The sequence below is a fragment of the Mixophyes fleayi genome, chromosome 5 (genome assembly GCF_038048845.1).
Source record: "Mixophyes fleayi isolate aMixFle1 chromosome 5, aMixFle1.hap1, whole genome shotgun sequence".
Lineage (NCBI taxonomy): Eukaryota > Metazoa > Chordata > Amphibia > Anura > Limnodynastidae > Mixophyes > Mixophyes fleayi.
Genome location: NC_134406.1, coordinates 181,081,228 through 181,096,935, shown reverse-complemented (window position 1 = coordinate 181,096,935; position 15,708 = coordinate 181,081,228). Strand labels below are relative to the sequence as shown.

At 38.7% G+C, this 15,708-nt stretch overlaps 1 protein-coding gene across 3 annotated transcripts in view; it reads left to right on the top strand.

The window, feature by feature from the left end:
* NUP153 (nucleoporin 153) overlaps nucleotides 1–5,401 on the top strand; it is a 62,425-nt gene extending 57,024 nt beyond the window's left edge. For all 3 annotated transcript variants that reach the window (XM_075213113.1, XM_075213114.1, XM_075213112.1), the window contains 3 exons: nucleotides 952–1,224; nucleotides 3,801–3,951; nucleotides 4,300–5,401. In XM_075213113.1, the coding sequence (XP_075069214.1) occupies nucleotides 952–1,224; nucleotides 3,801–3,951; nucleotides 4,300–4,369 (494 nt within the window). In that variant the 3' untranslated portion in view covers nucleotides 4,370–5,401. The remainder of the gene's footprint in view (nucleotides 1–951; nucleotides 1,225–3,800; nucleotides 3,952–4,299) is intronic.
* Nucleotides 5,402–15,708: the final 10,307 nt, after the last annotated feature.

Genomic DNA, 15,708 nt, shown 5'->3' with positions numbered 1-15,708 from the left:
GATATGCATGTTGCGGGACCTAATTATTGCGATGGTGCTAGGGAGTCAACTTACAGAACTTGTCATTGAATACAGGATCATGCTTTCTCTTCCTCATTGTACCTTTTTATTTCCTCCAAAAGTTTGATTGAGGTGTAGGCAAGGAGTTATCTTTTATATTTATAAGCCCTGACATTACTACTCTGCACTGTAAAACGAGCGGGGCAGTGACGTGATCAAATTACATGCAATGGCATGATAAAAAAAGGTAAAGATGGTCCTGCCCAAATGAGTTTACAATCTAAGCGTATGCGTAACAAAGCAAAATAGCAATTGTAGCAGCTGGATTATCACTCCAGCCCACTAAATACTTTGTAACCTTTGCATTCCAGCTGGACAAATATGCACTATGATGTAGCATTTACCCTGGTGTATCAAACCATTGTCCCATAGATTGTCAGCTTGTCTCTATATCCATTACCCAGTATTGTTTTATTAATGTTTGTTCCCAGTTGTAAAACGCTACGGAATCTGCTGGCGCTACATAAATAAATGAGGCTGATTTTAGTTGTAAAAACTCTGCAGTGTCTGAAACACTTTACATGTGCCAGGTTAACATGGTTTCCCTACAGGAGTTGTCACCACTTGAGAATTGGGCATTTTCTTCAGTTACTGCTGTGACAGTGAGGTTTTGCAGCACTTTAGATGTCAAAGCAACTTGTAATAAGATAGTGAAGAAAATTATATGCAATCTGGCCTTATTTTGGTGAAGATTACTATATTCAGACCACCACTTCAGAAGTAGCAGTTTTGTAGAAAAGTGGGATTCATCCTCATTTATGAAAATGTAGGAAATGCCACCCCCCTTAAAAAAATGGGTCATTTTTGAAAGCTCCGCCTAGTATAGAATTTGTTCACTGTAAATTTATATAATCCTATAATTTTTGCATCTGTTGTGCTTTATCTTTCTAGGTACCAGCTCTACTCCGTTTATCTTTGGTGTGACTCAAGCAGCCCCTGCTGCTTCTGTCCTTCCTGCTGCCACTCCGGTTCCAGTGTTTGGAAATAGTGCCAGCCAAGCGAATGCCCCAGCTTTTGGCTCTTCAGCATCAGCTTCATTGTTTCCTGCTAGTTCTCAAACAGTCCCAGCTTTTGGTTCTTTGACAAGCAATGTTCAGGCCCCTCCTGTGTTTGGGCAGCAAAGTGCCCAACCTGCTTTTGGATCCAATACAACTTCCAGCGGTGGTATGCGTCTCAAATTCATACTTGTAACATTGATAGGTAGAAGACTCAAATACAAGGCTAAAGAAATCTGAATAAAGCGGCTCAGTGAATGGAATATTTACTAGATCAGGCCTGGTAATGCTGTGTTCTCCAGGTGTTCTAAAGCTACAGGTTCCAGTATACCTTGCCAGCTATCTGCTGGCACACAATGCTGGGGCTCATTGTTTCACAGTACCTGTAGAGCCACAGGTTGTCCAGGCCTGGACTAGATCAAATTAATTTTTTTATTGGGTAAATAAATGTGTGTGTTAGCGTTTTAGTAAAGTTTAGACAACAAGTAGTTATGCATTTTCCAATTCTGTGCAAACCTTTTCATAGTAGGATCTGTTTAGTGTTTAAATTTTTGCAGCTACAATGATCAACCACAAAATTAAAACCACTGATGAGTGAAGTGAATAACATTGATTATCTTGTTACAATGGCACCTGTCAAGGGGTCGGACATATTAGGCAGCAAGTGAAAAGCCAGTTTTTGAAATTGATGTGCTGTAAGCAGGAAAAATCGGCACGTATGCTCCTGAAATTGATGTAAGGAGCTGAACGACTTTGACAAGGGCCAAATTGTGATGGCTTGGTGACTGGGTCAGAGCATTATAAAACCGGCAGCTCTTGTGGGGTGTTCCCAGTATGCAGTTGTTAGTACCCTACCAAATATGGTCCAAGGAAGGGCAACAGGTGAACCGGTGACAGGGTCATGGCTGCCCAATGCTCATTGATGCATTTGGGGAGTGAAGATTAACCCATCTGGACTTATCCCACAGAAGAGCTACTGTAGCACAAATTGCTGAAAAAGTTAGTGCTGGCTATAATATGGAGGTGTCAGAACACAGTTCAGATTGGTCCGAGTGCCTATGTTGACCCCTGTCAACCGCCAAAAGCCCTGCAATGGGCATGTGAGCGCCAGAACTAGTCCATGGAGCAATGGAAGAAGGGTGGCCTGGTTTGATGAATGTTTTCTTTTACATCATGTGGATGGCCGGGCATGTGTGCATTTACCAGGGGAGGCGATGCCATCAGAAAACACTATGGGGAGAAGGCACGCCTTCGAAAGCAGGGTGCTCTGCAACTTCTGCTGGGAAACCTTGGGTCCTGGCATTCATGTGGATGTTACTTTGACATGTACCACCAAGCTAAACATTGTTGCAGATCAAACACACCCCTTCATGGCAACTGTTTTTCCTGATGGCAGTGGCCTTTCATCAGGATAATGAGTGCCGCCACATTGCAAAAATTGTTCAGAAATGGTTTGAGGAAGATGAGAAGGTGTTGACTTGGCCTCCGTATTCCCCAGATCTCGGTCTGATCGAGCATCTATAGGATGTGCTGGAAAAACAAGTCCAAGCAATGGAGGACTTATAACTTATACCTTGCAACTTATAGGGCTTAAAGAATCTGCTGCAAACATCTTGGTGTCCGATACCACAAGACACCTTCAGAGGTCCTGCGGAGTTCATACATTCACTGGTCAGAGCTGTTTTGGTGGCACAAGGGGAACATACACAATATTTGGCGGGTGGTTTTAATGTTGTGGCTGATTGGTGTATATTGACTACTTTATGATCATTTGGTACAGAAATAAATTTCTGTCGGTCACTGCACTCTAACATAGAAATTTAATTTGCTTAGTTGGTGCCTAATACAAGAACAAAATTGGTACACAAGACATTTATTCCACTGTACATACTAGAATCCAGTTGCAATTAGAGTTAACAATTTTTAAACTGATCAGGTCACTCTGTTATTACCATACGGTATGTAGCTTCTTGCTTGATCTGCAGTTATAGATGTTGTGTGTTAAGTGGATTGTGGTCATTATAAAAAAAATGCCAGTTTGTAATTTTTTTCTGACTGGATTAAAGTTAGATATTTTTGCTTAAAAGAAAAAAACTGCCAGAAATTAAAAATACATACTCATTACAGTTAAAGCACAAAAGTTGCAATCACATGCCAGGTCCTTGAGCTCTGCAAGCTAACTTTGTAATTTTATTGTTAAAGAATACTCTCAACTTATTTTCTTGTATAGATTTATTTGTTAATATCACTTGGCTACAAAAGATAAGTAAATATACTTAATCTGCTTTTACAACGGCGATTAAATGTATTTAAATATCGGATCCCTGTTTTCAGTTTGTGTTGAACCTGTTGTATTTATCTGACTAGGCTGATCACATCCAGCTGTCAGAGAACATTCATTGAGTGATGTCAATTGGAGTATACAACAAAGTTTTTCTTATTGATTCTGAGAAGTCTTGAATCTTATCTTTTGTCCTTATTAACAATTAAATTGTTTAACCCTTCTATATGGGAAATATTGAAATGTGTAAGTTCTATAACATCCAAATGGTATTATAATTGTATGTGGTTTGTAGATGGCAACAAAGTATTAGTAATCTGAGATCTCCTATATCATTGGTTCTGACCAGCTGTATTCTATTTTCTCCTAAGCAGCTAGGCTGAACCTGGTTATATCAAAGCTGTGATGCCAGCTTTCTTTTACATTCTGAAGTTTTAACATACTACTTTTTTTTTATCTTTTAGGTTCTGGATTTCCATTTGGAAACCCAAACTTTAATTTTTCCAGTGGGAACGCACCTGGAGTCTTCACTTTTGGGTCAAATCCTGCTGCTGTCCAAGCACAGCCTGCAAATACTGGATTTGCGTTTAACCAGCCTCCCACCTTTAATATGGGGTAAGCATAGATCACTTATTTATATATAATGTATACCTAAATAGCATTGAAGAATACACCATATTTTCGGACCCATTCGCTCTCAGTACAGCAGGCAGTGATGGAACAGTTAAAATGTCCTTGTAAAACTCTTCTGCACTATTACTCATAGAAAGATATATTGATGGAAGGAGTCGTTCGTTACTGTGTGTGTCTATTATGTTTGACTAGGTTTTCAGTAGTATTGTAAGGTTTAAGTGTTGCAACCTGAAATTGCTTGCTTGTATTTTACTTATCTCTACTTATTCCCATTAACCTAGTATTTCAATAACGCCAGCAAAGTAACCAAACACTTTTTTCTTTTTTCAGGACTAATGCAAGAACTGTACCTCCATCAATTTCTAATCGAAAAATAAAGACTGCTAGGCGAAGAAAATAAGCTTTGCTATGCTCAAGATACTTTTTTTTGTTTTTGTTTTTGTTTTCTTTTTTTTAAAAAACAGATGATGTCCTGCATTTTGCAAATACTGGAGTGTACCTCATGCTGTGTGTAGGGGAAGTCGGATCTGCCCATGGACTATATGCTGAAATCCCCCAGTCCCTCTCAGACCGCCCTGTAATAAAACATTTGGTGATGGGAAGTTTATTAAAAGAAATATCCAATTCTAGTAACGTTCAATGATGTGACTTGGCATGATCTGGCTATATAAACAAATATAGCCTGCACAGCGAATGGCTTCTGTATAATACCTCTATCATCTGCACCACTATTGTACCGACGCTTTGAAATTGTAATTACAAGTGAGGGATTCTGTATAGTGTAGAGAATAACGAAGATGAATGATTTCTATGCCTCGTTTGTGCTGGTGTATGTGTGAAGTTGAGTGTATTGTGCACCAAAACTTTTCTGATAGCGGAAGATTGACTAAAGGATGGTCCTTTGCTCTGGACTTGTTAGATATGTAGTTCTCCATCCAATAACTATACTCCCCCCTTGCCCTCCCTCCCTTTTTTCTACTTTAATTCTATTTTTCTCACCTTTTATTTTTCCTTATTTTATGATATTCATGTAAATATTATTTTGTTTTTCTGCATACTTTTCAGCATAACCTTAATCTGTGAACTTGAAATTTTAATTTTTTTTGTGTTGCAGCAAATCTTTGTTTAGAATTCTCTCAGATTTTATTATGTAAATCTCATTATTCAAAGTTGCCTAATTCCATAAAAATAGTCTTTAAAGAAAATTGGGAATTCTTTAAAGTATTAGGTTATTGGCTTTTCTGATCCATTTTTGTTTGGACCAAAAACCAGTATTGTACAAAGTATTAAGTATATATTTTTATATTTACACAAATGGACTGTGGTGACTTTGGATAATAAGTAAGTTTAATATTAAAGCCATGTTTATTACAGTATAATTAACATGTTAAACCATGGGATAAATGCCATCAATAAAATGATAAAATACAAATTGTTTTAACTCTACAAATGTGTTAATGCTGTGCCTGATGTGACTTGTGCTATGTGGATATAAATTCTTGTATTTCATGCAGAGGTGACTTTTTTTGCCCACTGGTGCTTTGGAAAGTAATGAGAAATTAAAGTGTCAATCACCACCACAATGGTGTCTTATCCAACAAGGAGCTGATGTTATGCTTGTGTTTAAGCATGCTGAACCCACTTGTATTCAGAATTTAATAATGACATGGTCTAATGACTTTTCAGATTATATTGCATGCAGTAGTCTCACAATATATGGTAAGATGTAGAGAAATAAATTTAAACAAGTGATCAGGATTAAAATAAACCAATTCAATACACTAAAACGGCTCTTTAAAACTAAGTGCACACACTAAAATGCGGGAAGAAAAAAAGAAAATCATGACGAAAAACATATAGGCTGGACTGGCCCACAGTAGTTGATTCCACTTTGCATATGGAGAAAATTGGCTGCCTATTGCTTCAGTTTTGTTTAGCTAGAGACAGATCAAACAAAAACACCCCCTCAGAATATATAAGCCTGCTCCTGCCCCTCATCCATGTCTTTGGAGTACTTCCCAATCTGTCTTCTGAAACATAAAACAAGCTTGGTGGGAATACTCTTGGCTACCATGGAGCATACGTAATGGTGAGATTAACATTTTTCCCTTTCACTCCTACATTGCAGCCTTTACTATTGGATGCGCCCAAACAATACACGGGGGGGGGGGGGGGGGGGTGTCAACAAAGAACTAATCAGAGTATGCTGCATAAATAATTTATTTAGTGGCTGACTGAAAGACATGTCTGCCAAATTGAGAATCTCTTGATAAATTATGAAGGTGATGACTGAAGAAGGTATGGACGGATGTCCATCCAGCTGCTTTCCACTACTATCTCCGCAATCGGAATCATCTTTGCCTATGATGGAACTACCATTTCATGTTGTATGGGGTTTCAGTATTTCAGATACTAGCTGCCTCTTTTGTATTCCTGTTACTTCTATGATTAGGCAGCATAGTGGCTAGCACTTCTGCCTCACAGCACTGGGGTCATGAGTTTGATTTCTGACCATGGCCTTAGCGGTGTGGAGTTTGTATCTTCTCCCTGTGTTTGCGTGGGTGGGTTTCCTCCCACACGCCAAATACACTGGTAGGTTAATTGGCTGCTATTAAATTGACCCCAGTATCTCCCTGTGTGTGTGAATTAAGACTATAAGCTCCAATGTGGCAGGGACTGATGTGAGAGTTCTCTGTACAGCGCTGCTGAATTAGTGGCACTATATAAATAGATGATCCATCTGGACATAGCTTGTTTATGGGGCGCATATTTTTTCCGTTGGCCTACAGTGGTCACAAACAGTTCTGTTTTCCTGGACTACTGTGTTCTTGACAAGAATATAGAAATGGCCTGGACCTGATCTAATGAATGCAGTTTATTTTTCTTATCTTTAGGTTGTGAAAAGAAAGGTGATAGCACTGCTTCTTTAATGATGTCATGTAGATAATACTTTTGGTAGAAAAGCAGGATTATCTCAACACAACTCTTAAAGGTTACATAGTGCTTGTAACTATCCATGCTCCTGGCAGAGTTCACTATTACTAGTAATAACACTTTTAAAGTCATCAATCTCACCAGTACTACTTGTAACATATGAAATTGGTCATCCATTAGCATATTGAGGACTAAATTAAGGTCCCATGGAGCCACAGAAGGTGTGTCGCTTCATGAGTAAGCACTAATTAAACAATAGAACACTTGGTGCTGACACTTGTATTTTTAGTGTGGCTAAGGCAAAACCCATAGTAATCCCATCTTTTGTAGGAAGTCTTAAAATGTATGGAATACACTGAATTTGGATTAACTTTATACTCCCACTAAGACAGAAATATTTTTCATATTCTGTAGTAGATAGTGGAAGAATAATTTTCTCATTCATCTACTCTGGGGGACACTGCTACAATGGGGTTGTATGAAGGTGCAATGGAGTTGGCACTTAAACTAAACTTGAAGATGCTGACTCCTTCCCTTTGCAACCCCCCACGAGCCTGTTTCAGTTAAGTGCCCAAGGAGTTGGGCTGTTTTCAGTACTGCTCTGTAGTACTTAATGTTAAAATAAATAAAAGAAAATCTAATCTCATTGTTTATTTTTAGTTAGGAGGGAGTAAGTGTTGTAAGAGAGCGAACAGTGTGGGGAGTGAAAGCAGAGACTTCCCCCACAACTTGGTATTCCCCAGAGTGGGAATTTTTCACGGTGACAAAGTGTTTAGCACTTCTGCTGCACAGCGCTGGGGTCATGAGTTCAATTCCTGACCATGGCCTTATCTGGGAGGAGTTTGTATGTTCTCCCCGTGTTATTTGTATATCCTAATTTTAAGCCTGGACAATTAAATAGTATTTCAAATTAATAAAAAATATTTTAGATTCCCCAATTTAGTGGTAAAACATCTGCTTGTATAGCTCACCATTTTGTACAGATCCATCAATTGTTTTCCTCATAATCCCTCTACCTCCTCCCAGAGATCCTCTGTCAATTTAATTCCAAATAAGTTATGTTCGAGTCATTTTACCTTTCCTTTATCAAGTCCCTTCAGATATCCGTGAGATAAGATGCTGGTTAACCAGGAGATCAGTAATCAAGACACAGACATGCCAATGTCAAGATAGAACTGAGCTGTGCTCATTTATTAGTGGGCTACATTTATTCATGAAAAAGCGTTTGATCTGGTTATAGGATAGAAACACATGATTGATATTTTCCTGAGTAAATACAAATCTTCTGACAAAGCTAGTTCGTTCTCTTTATGTCACTTTTTCGGGTTCTTATCAACTTTCACTGGAGCCAGTACTCCCAATGTCATCATCAATTATCCCCTGTCCTAGGGGTCTTCGAGATAGTTCAAGGCTGGAGCTGGTGATTACGCTGAATGTATTTTTAAGGAAAATACCAACATTTTTAACTCCTTCACACATTATTACCATTATCGCAGAGAACCCTAGAGATCCTTTCACAATCTCCCTCCTTTTCATTATTTTATATATATATATATATATATATATATATATATATATATATATATATATATATGATAAAGCCTGAAATGGTGACACCTAATACACCCCAGACTACTTTTGTACAGTCTCTTGTGAGACAGCAAGGGTCTTTCACCATTCACCCGGGACCGAGTAGAGATATCAGCATTTCTGCCCCTGATTATTCAAAAAGTATATTTTCTTCATGCCTCTGCTGTAATCTCTGTATATCTTTTCTGAATGTACATGATATATACCAGTTCCATCCTATCAATACCACGTGATAATGAGTAGTGGGTGTACTAGTAATTAAATATACCAGTCATAGATGGAGATGATCCGGTAAATACATCCCACCAATGTTTCTCTAAATAATCCTTCAGTTTGGTGGCTAAAGCTTTTAATTCATTACCTTCTATAACCGTTACCATTTTTGTGTGATTGTTAGTATAGTTTATCTGCTTCAAATGTTCTCAGCATTCTTGTTTCATTTATAATTTTTACTATTTCCTTTATATTTAAGGTTAACTGAGGCAGACTTAGGCTATTATACTTGAACATTATGTCTACCTGTGACATTTGGTCCTTACAAAATATAAACACTTTCCCCCTGCCACTGTAAATGTGTTATATTTATGAGACACCGTGAAAATGGGTAGGTCAGACCGTAGATTAGTATTTTTTTCATCATATGTGATTATGCAGACCATTTGAGGGGATACCTTTAGTAGTGTCTCATATTCCTTTGGGTGTAATGCCCATACACAAACACTAGTGTTATGCTGCAACATACATGGTTCAAATACTGCAGTTTGTTGTGGGCAAACAGGTCCCATGTCTGTGTTATCACAGAGATCTAGGTTATGTGTCCAGTGTGACCAGCGTCTTCTTGCAGTGTGCTGCGTGCACGCAGGAGTCTCTGTTCTGGAGTTTCACTGATGTGGGCGTGGTCAACAAGACCTGCTACGGATCCTCGTATCTTGGTTCAAAAATTCTCCTCACGTGTTTCTTTAAGTACACCCAATTGCCAGGTTTCAGCTTATGCCGCTGTAGGTCTGAATCAGGCTCTGGAAGTGAATAAAATGCTAGAACATACAAATAGTTCAAATAGTCAATTAGACTTATCATATAACTAGTCAAATCTCCATGTTTATGTTGTAATTGCTGTGGATAATAAGACCGCTTGCTATTCCTATTTGGCACAGTTCTTACACTGAACAAGGCTATGGGCAGGCATTCTGGGCATGTTTTTTTTTTTTATTTCAGCCATGATTTTCTGAATCTTCAGTTCCAATGTCCCATTCAACCTTTCTACTCGCCCACTAGCCTGTGGTTTGTACGGCACATGAAAAGCTTGCTGTATGCCTAGATCTGTTGTCATGTGTTGCATTATTTCCCCTGTGAAGTTTTTACCTCTATCTGATTCAATTACCCTAGGGACACCATACCTGCACACAATCTCACCAATCAGGTTTTTCGCAGTTGCTTTTGCTGTTGCCTTGACTACTGGCCAAGCCTCCGGCCATTTACTGAAAAGATCTGTACAGACTAGAACATATTCATATATTCCAGATTTAGGCAGTTGTATATAGTCTATCTGTAGTCTTTGAAGGATAAAAGGCTTTTGAAGTTGTACCTTGTGACGTTTTTACCCTTTTTCCTAGATTTGAAGTTCCACAGATCCAGCAGGCCTGAACATAGTCTGTAGCAGCTTTATTGAATCCTGGAGCTATCCAATGCTGATGGACCACGGTAGTCATCTGTTCCTTCCCCAGGTGCGGCTGTCCATGAGCTATCTGTAACATGGGAGGGAACAAAACCTGTGGAAGACAAAGTTTATCATTCAGTTTCCACATACCAGCACAATCTGCTTGTGCTCCTAATCGTTTTCATCTTTCTTTCTCCAATGATCCTGTTTGTTGTTGAAACATTATTAGATCAGTGTTGTCAGGCATTTCTTTCTGTACTGTGTATACTTCTCTTTCAGGCTTTCTCTTAGCTGCCTTTTTTGCTTCTGCATCTGCAAATGTATTCCCTTTTGTTTTAAAAGTCTCATTCCTTGTATGTGCTTGTATTTTAATTACGGCAACCTTGTGTGGCAATTGCAATGCTCTAAACAAGTTTCTTATTAGACTGACATGCTGTATGTCCTTACCACTAGAGGTCTTGAAATCTCTGCTCTTCCATATTGGACCAAAGTCCTGCGTCACTCCCCAAGCATACCTGGAATCCGTGTAGATATTGGAAGTGTTTCCTTCTGCATATTCCAATGCCTTGGTGAATGCTATTAGTTCAGCAGCTTGTGCTGACAGTATCGATGATAGTGGTTCTGAGTCAACTACTTCATTTTCTGTAGTCACCGCATATCCTGTAAATGGGGATCCATTATCATAATACCTGGAACCATCTACAAAAAGTTCATACGCAGCATTAGACAAGGGATAGTCAGTAACATTTGGAAGAGTCTGTGCTTTCATATCCATAAGAGCGAGACAATCATGTGAAAAAGAAAAATTGTGGTTAATATTTTCACCCAATTCATCATCGTCATCTTCACTATCACAATGTCCTTCTTCTGACGGCTCTTGTTTTTCCACTATTATTCCCTCCTTTTGAATCTTGAGATTCATACATTAGGGGTAACAATGTTGCTGGATTTAATACTGTGCACCGTTTGACTGTGACATGTGAAGCACTTAATGCTACCTCGTACTTAGTGAGTCTGGCTGCTGAAAGGTGTTTTTACCTGTTGTATCGCTTGTACTCTTTATGGCGTCAGATGTTTAGTGCCCTATGAAATGCAGTGTCCTAAGAAAATTACTTTCTTCTGTGCTGCTTGGATTTGGACACTCTGCAGTCCTGCTGGGCCAAAAAGGTTAGTAGAGAAACAGTTTCTTCTTTACACTGTTGTTCACTATCAGCAGCTATCAACAAGTCATCAACATACTGCAATGGTTAGGTAGTTTCAGGATATTGCAGTAACCAACCTTGTAAGACAGTTGACATTGCTTCAGAGAATTCTGAAGGGCGGGTGGCTCCTCCCTGGGGAAATCTGGTTCAGCAGTATTGTGTAAAATCCAGCATTTTCTGTGAATCGTTAGTTCTTGGTACAGAAAAGAAAGCATTTGCTAGATCTATAACTGTAAACCACATTGATGTAACAGGAATTTGGTTCAGCAAGGTATGTGGGTTTGGGACAATAGGTGTGTTCACAACTAGTCGTTTATTTATTTCTCCGAGATCGTGAATTAACCTGAATTCGGGAGCTCCTCCCTCTTCCTGTTCTCTTTCCTTGTGTTAAAAGGTGATTGACATTTCTTTACTATACCTTTACCTTGGTATTCTTGTAATTGTTTTGTGATTGCTTTATTCTGTAACAAAGTCAAAGGATATTGTTTAACACATATTGGTAGTGTGTTAGGTTTTAGTAAAAGTTGTGCCAGGGCAACTTTTAATAGTCCCACATCAGTTTTTCCCTTTGACCATATTTTCTCAGGTACATCCTTCAGCCACTGTGGTAATGGTGCCTCATCTTGAGATGTGTTTTCACTTGGTTGTGTCAAAAACACCTGTACTGCTTCTTCTACCTGATTAGATATGTTGTCTGGAAGTTGACTGGTGTATTTCATCCCTTCTGGGGTGTATTTAATGCATGCTCTCATTAACTGTAATATGTCGGCACCCAGTAGATTTACAGGACAAGTGTTTGAAGTGAGAAACTCTATAGGGACAGGAGAACAGTCTTTGTTTACTTGTATCTTCACTTTTCCTAAGGTGTATGGGCTGTCCTGTCAACCCTGATGCTTTTACATAATCTGGGATCACTAATTCTTGTGGTACTTGATCTTGTCTCAATACCGTTTGTCTTGCTCCCGTGTCAATTAGGCAGTCCAATTGTTGACCAGTGGGCAGTGTAATTTGCACAGTAGTTCCAGGCAGCTTACCTTCTTCAGAGGTGTTTACAAGAGCTGGACAAGGTGTGGTCAACGGGGAGTCATATCTTCATTGATTGCTGCTTATGGTGCCCTGGGGACAGCCGGTTTCTCTTTGCTGCTGCTGCCATTTCTTGTATTTCCTGCAGTCCTCCTTCATATGACCTGGTAATTTACACCAAAAACATCTGCCAGTCATGTCCTCACCTTGATTCCTTTGTCTTACTGTTTCTGTTCCTTTTGGCTGCTGCCTTACTTGCCATGTTCCTTTTCCCTGTACCAGTTACAGGAGTCTTTTGGGCCTTCTTTTCCCTTTTTTCTGCTTCCTGGTCCTCCAGTCCTTTAAGTACCTGTAGCAAAGATGACATTTTCATAGACAATGCCTCAGGTCTGACTGTACAGAGTTGGCTTCTTACCTCATTCTTTAAACCATTCAAAAACTTTGTCTTTCACATTCTTGGACCATCTGGGGTTTCTGTAGAAAAACCATCATCATTTTGTCTGGTAGTTAATTTATCCAAATACATCCTTACATTTCTCTGTGTTATGTCTGGTGCTGCTGGTGCTTTTAATTTTTGTTCATGACACCACCATTGTACTCTGGCTAGAAATTCAAGACCACTGTTATACGTATTTCTTTCTTCTACAGGGGGTGCAGGATGAGTAATACCCCCCTGTCACCTTCTGGTGCTCCTGTTGTTAACCCCATTATTTAAGTCATTACTCCTATTATTAGCAGCTTCGGCAGTATTGGCATCAAAATTTGGGTTAGGCGCCCTTTGTATTCTGACTGGATACATATTAGTGTGAGCATGCAATACCTACTTTTCCAATGTTATTCTCCTCACCCTCGGATTTGTTGTTTCTCTTAACGGACTGATATTGTGATCCTTCAACCGGCTTACCATCATTGGTCTCTTGGGAACATTTTCCTTTTTCCTGCAAGAATTATCTGTACAAGGAGGTGCATTAGATTCTACATTGCAAACACTGTCTCTCAGGAATAATCACTTATTTCATTATTAGCATACCGAGGGTGGATTTGACTTGGGGTTTGAAACGTGATTGATGGAGTGTTACCTGCGTCCCCTGGGGTCACTGAATGAGTTTCTAATTGCGGATATATCCTTGGTACTACATACTCTGACTGTAAGGGTGGTGGTGGTGTATCTGCTCTATTGTCTGGTTGCTGTGATGGAGCTGTCAGGTCCACATAAGGTGGTGGCATGTCTAATAGACCTGTACCTATGTGTGCACCCTCTCTTTTCTTTTTTCTCATCTCTAATGATACTGTATACCATATCTGCATGTCCTTTTCTGCTCATCCATGCTTTATTGGTGTTTTGAAACCTTTTCCACTTTTCTGGATCTAGTGTGCCCTCTAGTGGGAAACCTGTTCTGTCAAATATTTGTGTTTTTTTTTTTTAGAGATTTCTTTCCTTCTCTGTATTCTAGTACCTTTGTGGGTATTATAAACCCAACAAACCTGCTAGTCTGTGCACCCACGTATTCAGAATTGATCAATTTCTGAATATACTGTACTGTTGGGTTGCTTTACCGCATACACTCTTATAGCAGTTATCTGTATTTTACAGAGAATTATACCTCAATACCACCGTTCAAAAACCTCTTAATTCCTTCTATTCCTGCTGAAAAATATTTGCATACTATACAAAGAAATATCAGAAAACACACAATTAGAACCATCATGCAAATTTCTGTTGCAGCTGTAACCATTTTTGCTTTCTTATTTCATAATCGGCAGGATATGCTTTTACAATTTAGTTATGTAACACAGGTGGTAATTTCTTTATACTGTACAGACAGATAGGCTTCCCTTCAAGGGGTATGTGATTAACTTGCCAATATAGTAACACGAGACCAAAAATACCCTATATTTTGCTGCAATATATATCCTTATTTAAATGCACATTTACTGTACAATAATATTGCTTTGGATCCACAACACATCCAAAAACAGTTCTATGAATTACAGCTTCCAGTGTAGGAAGAGTATCAGCAGAATGCTTTCTAAGTATAACAGCACATGAAGTCTGAGCAATAACCAAATTAATTATTAAAATGCAAGCGTGAGTACTTTTGACATGTATTAAATTCAACCATATAGGTAGCGCTTTTTATGCTATCAAACAGATATCTGGGTTCAGGAAATCTCTCTTACCATATACAGATGAACAGCTTTTAGACACACAAGAATACTGGACATAGTAAATCAGTGGAAAAACCACAGCTGAATTTACTCATTGTACGGATTCTAGCTGATGCTGCAAGCGTTGGTTGTCATCTGTACAGGTTGTCTGAGATCCCGGCTATTTGAGCCCCCACATAATGTTAGGGTAATTTTACCTCTCCTTTATCAAGTGCCTTCAGATATCAGTGAGATAAGATGCTGGTTAACCAGATCAGTAATCAAGACACAGACATGCCCATGTCAAGATAGAACTGAGCTGTGCTCATTTATTAGTGGGCTACATTTATACATGAAAAAGCGTTTGATCTGGTTATTAGATAGAAACACATGATTGATATTTTCCTGAGTAAATACAAATCTTCTGACAAAGCTAGTTAGTTCTCCTTATGTCACTTTTATGGGTTCTTATCAACTTTCACTGGAGCCAGTACTCCCAATGTCATCATCCATTATCCCCTGTCCTAGGGGTCTTCGAGATAGTTAAAGGCTGGAGCTGGTGATTACACTGAGTATATTTTTAAGGCAAATACCAACATTTTTAACTCCTTCACACATTATTACCATTATCGCAGAGAACCCTAGAGATCCTTTCACACTTACTAGTATGTCTTTGTACTGCAAACACAGAAAGATCATGCAAACATTCAAACTTCACACATATAGGGCCCTATTTGGAATTGAACCCATAATCCCAGTGCTGTGAGGCAGTAATGCTAACCTCTGTGCTACTGTGCTGGGCAATTGTCTGTTCAAACTCACTTCTATATGGCAGCAGAAATCTCTAGCTCATCATTTAATATGCTTATTTTTCCAATAGACGATAGCAGAATATAATAATATTTTTAATCATATTTATTGAAGGATGTAAAAAAAAAAAAAAAAAAAAAGCATGCATTTCCCTTTTAACATTGATTAAAGGAAAATAACATAAAATTGTTTTCATGTCATGCCCGGTGAATTGTTTAGGGTCTTATTTCTGCTGCAATGTATGAAATATAAAGCAGCAAAATGTTCTGAATTAGATGCAAAATGAGGAGAGCTCAGTTTCAATTTTATTAAGCAATTGATAACATTGGCATACCGCTTTCTTACTTTTTTTCCTATGGGGTTCCTAGTAATGTT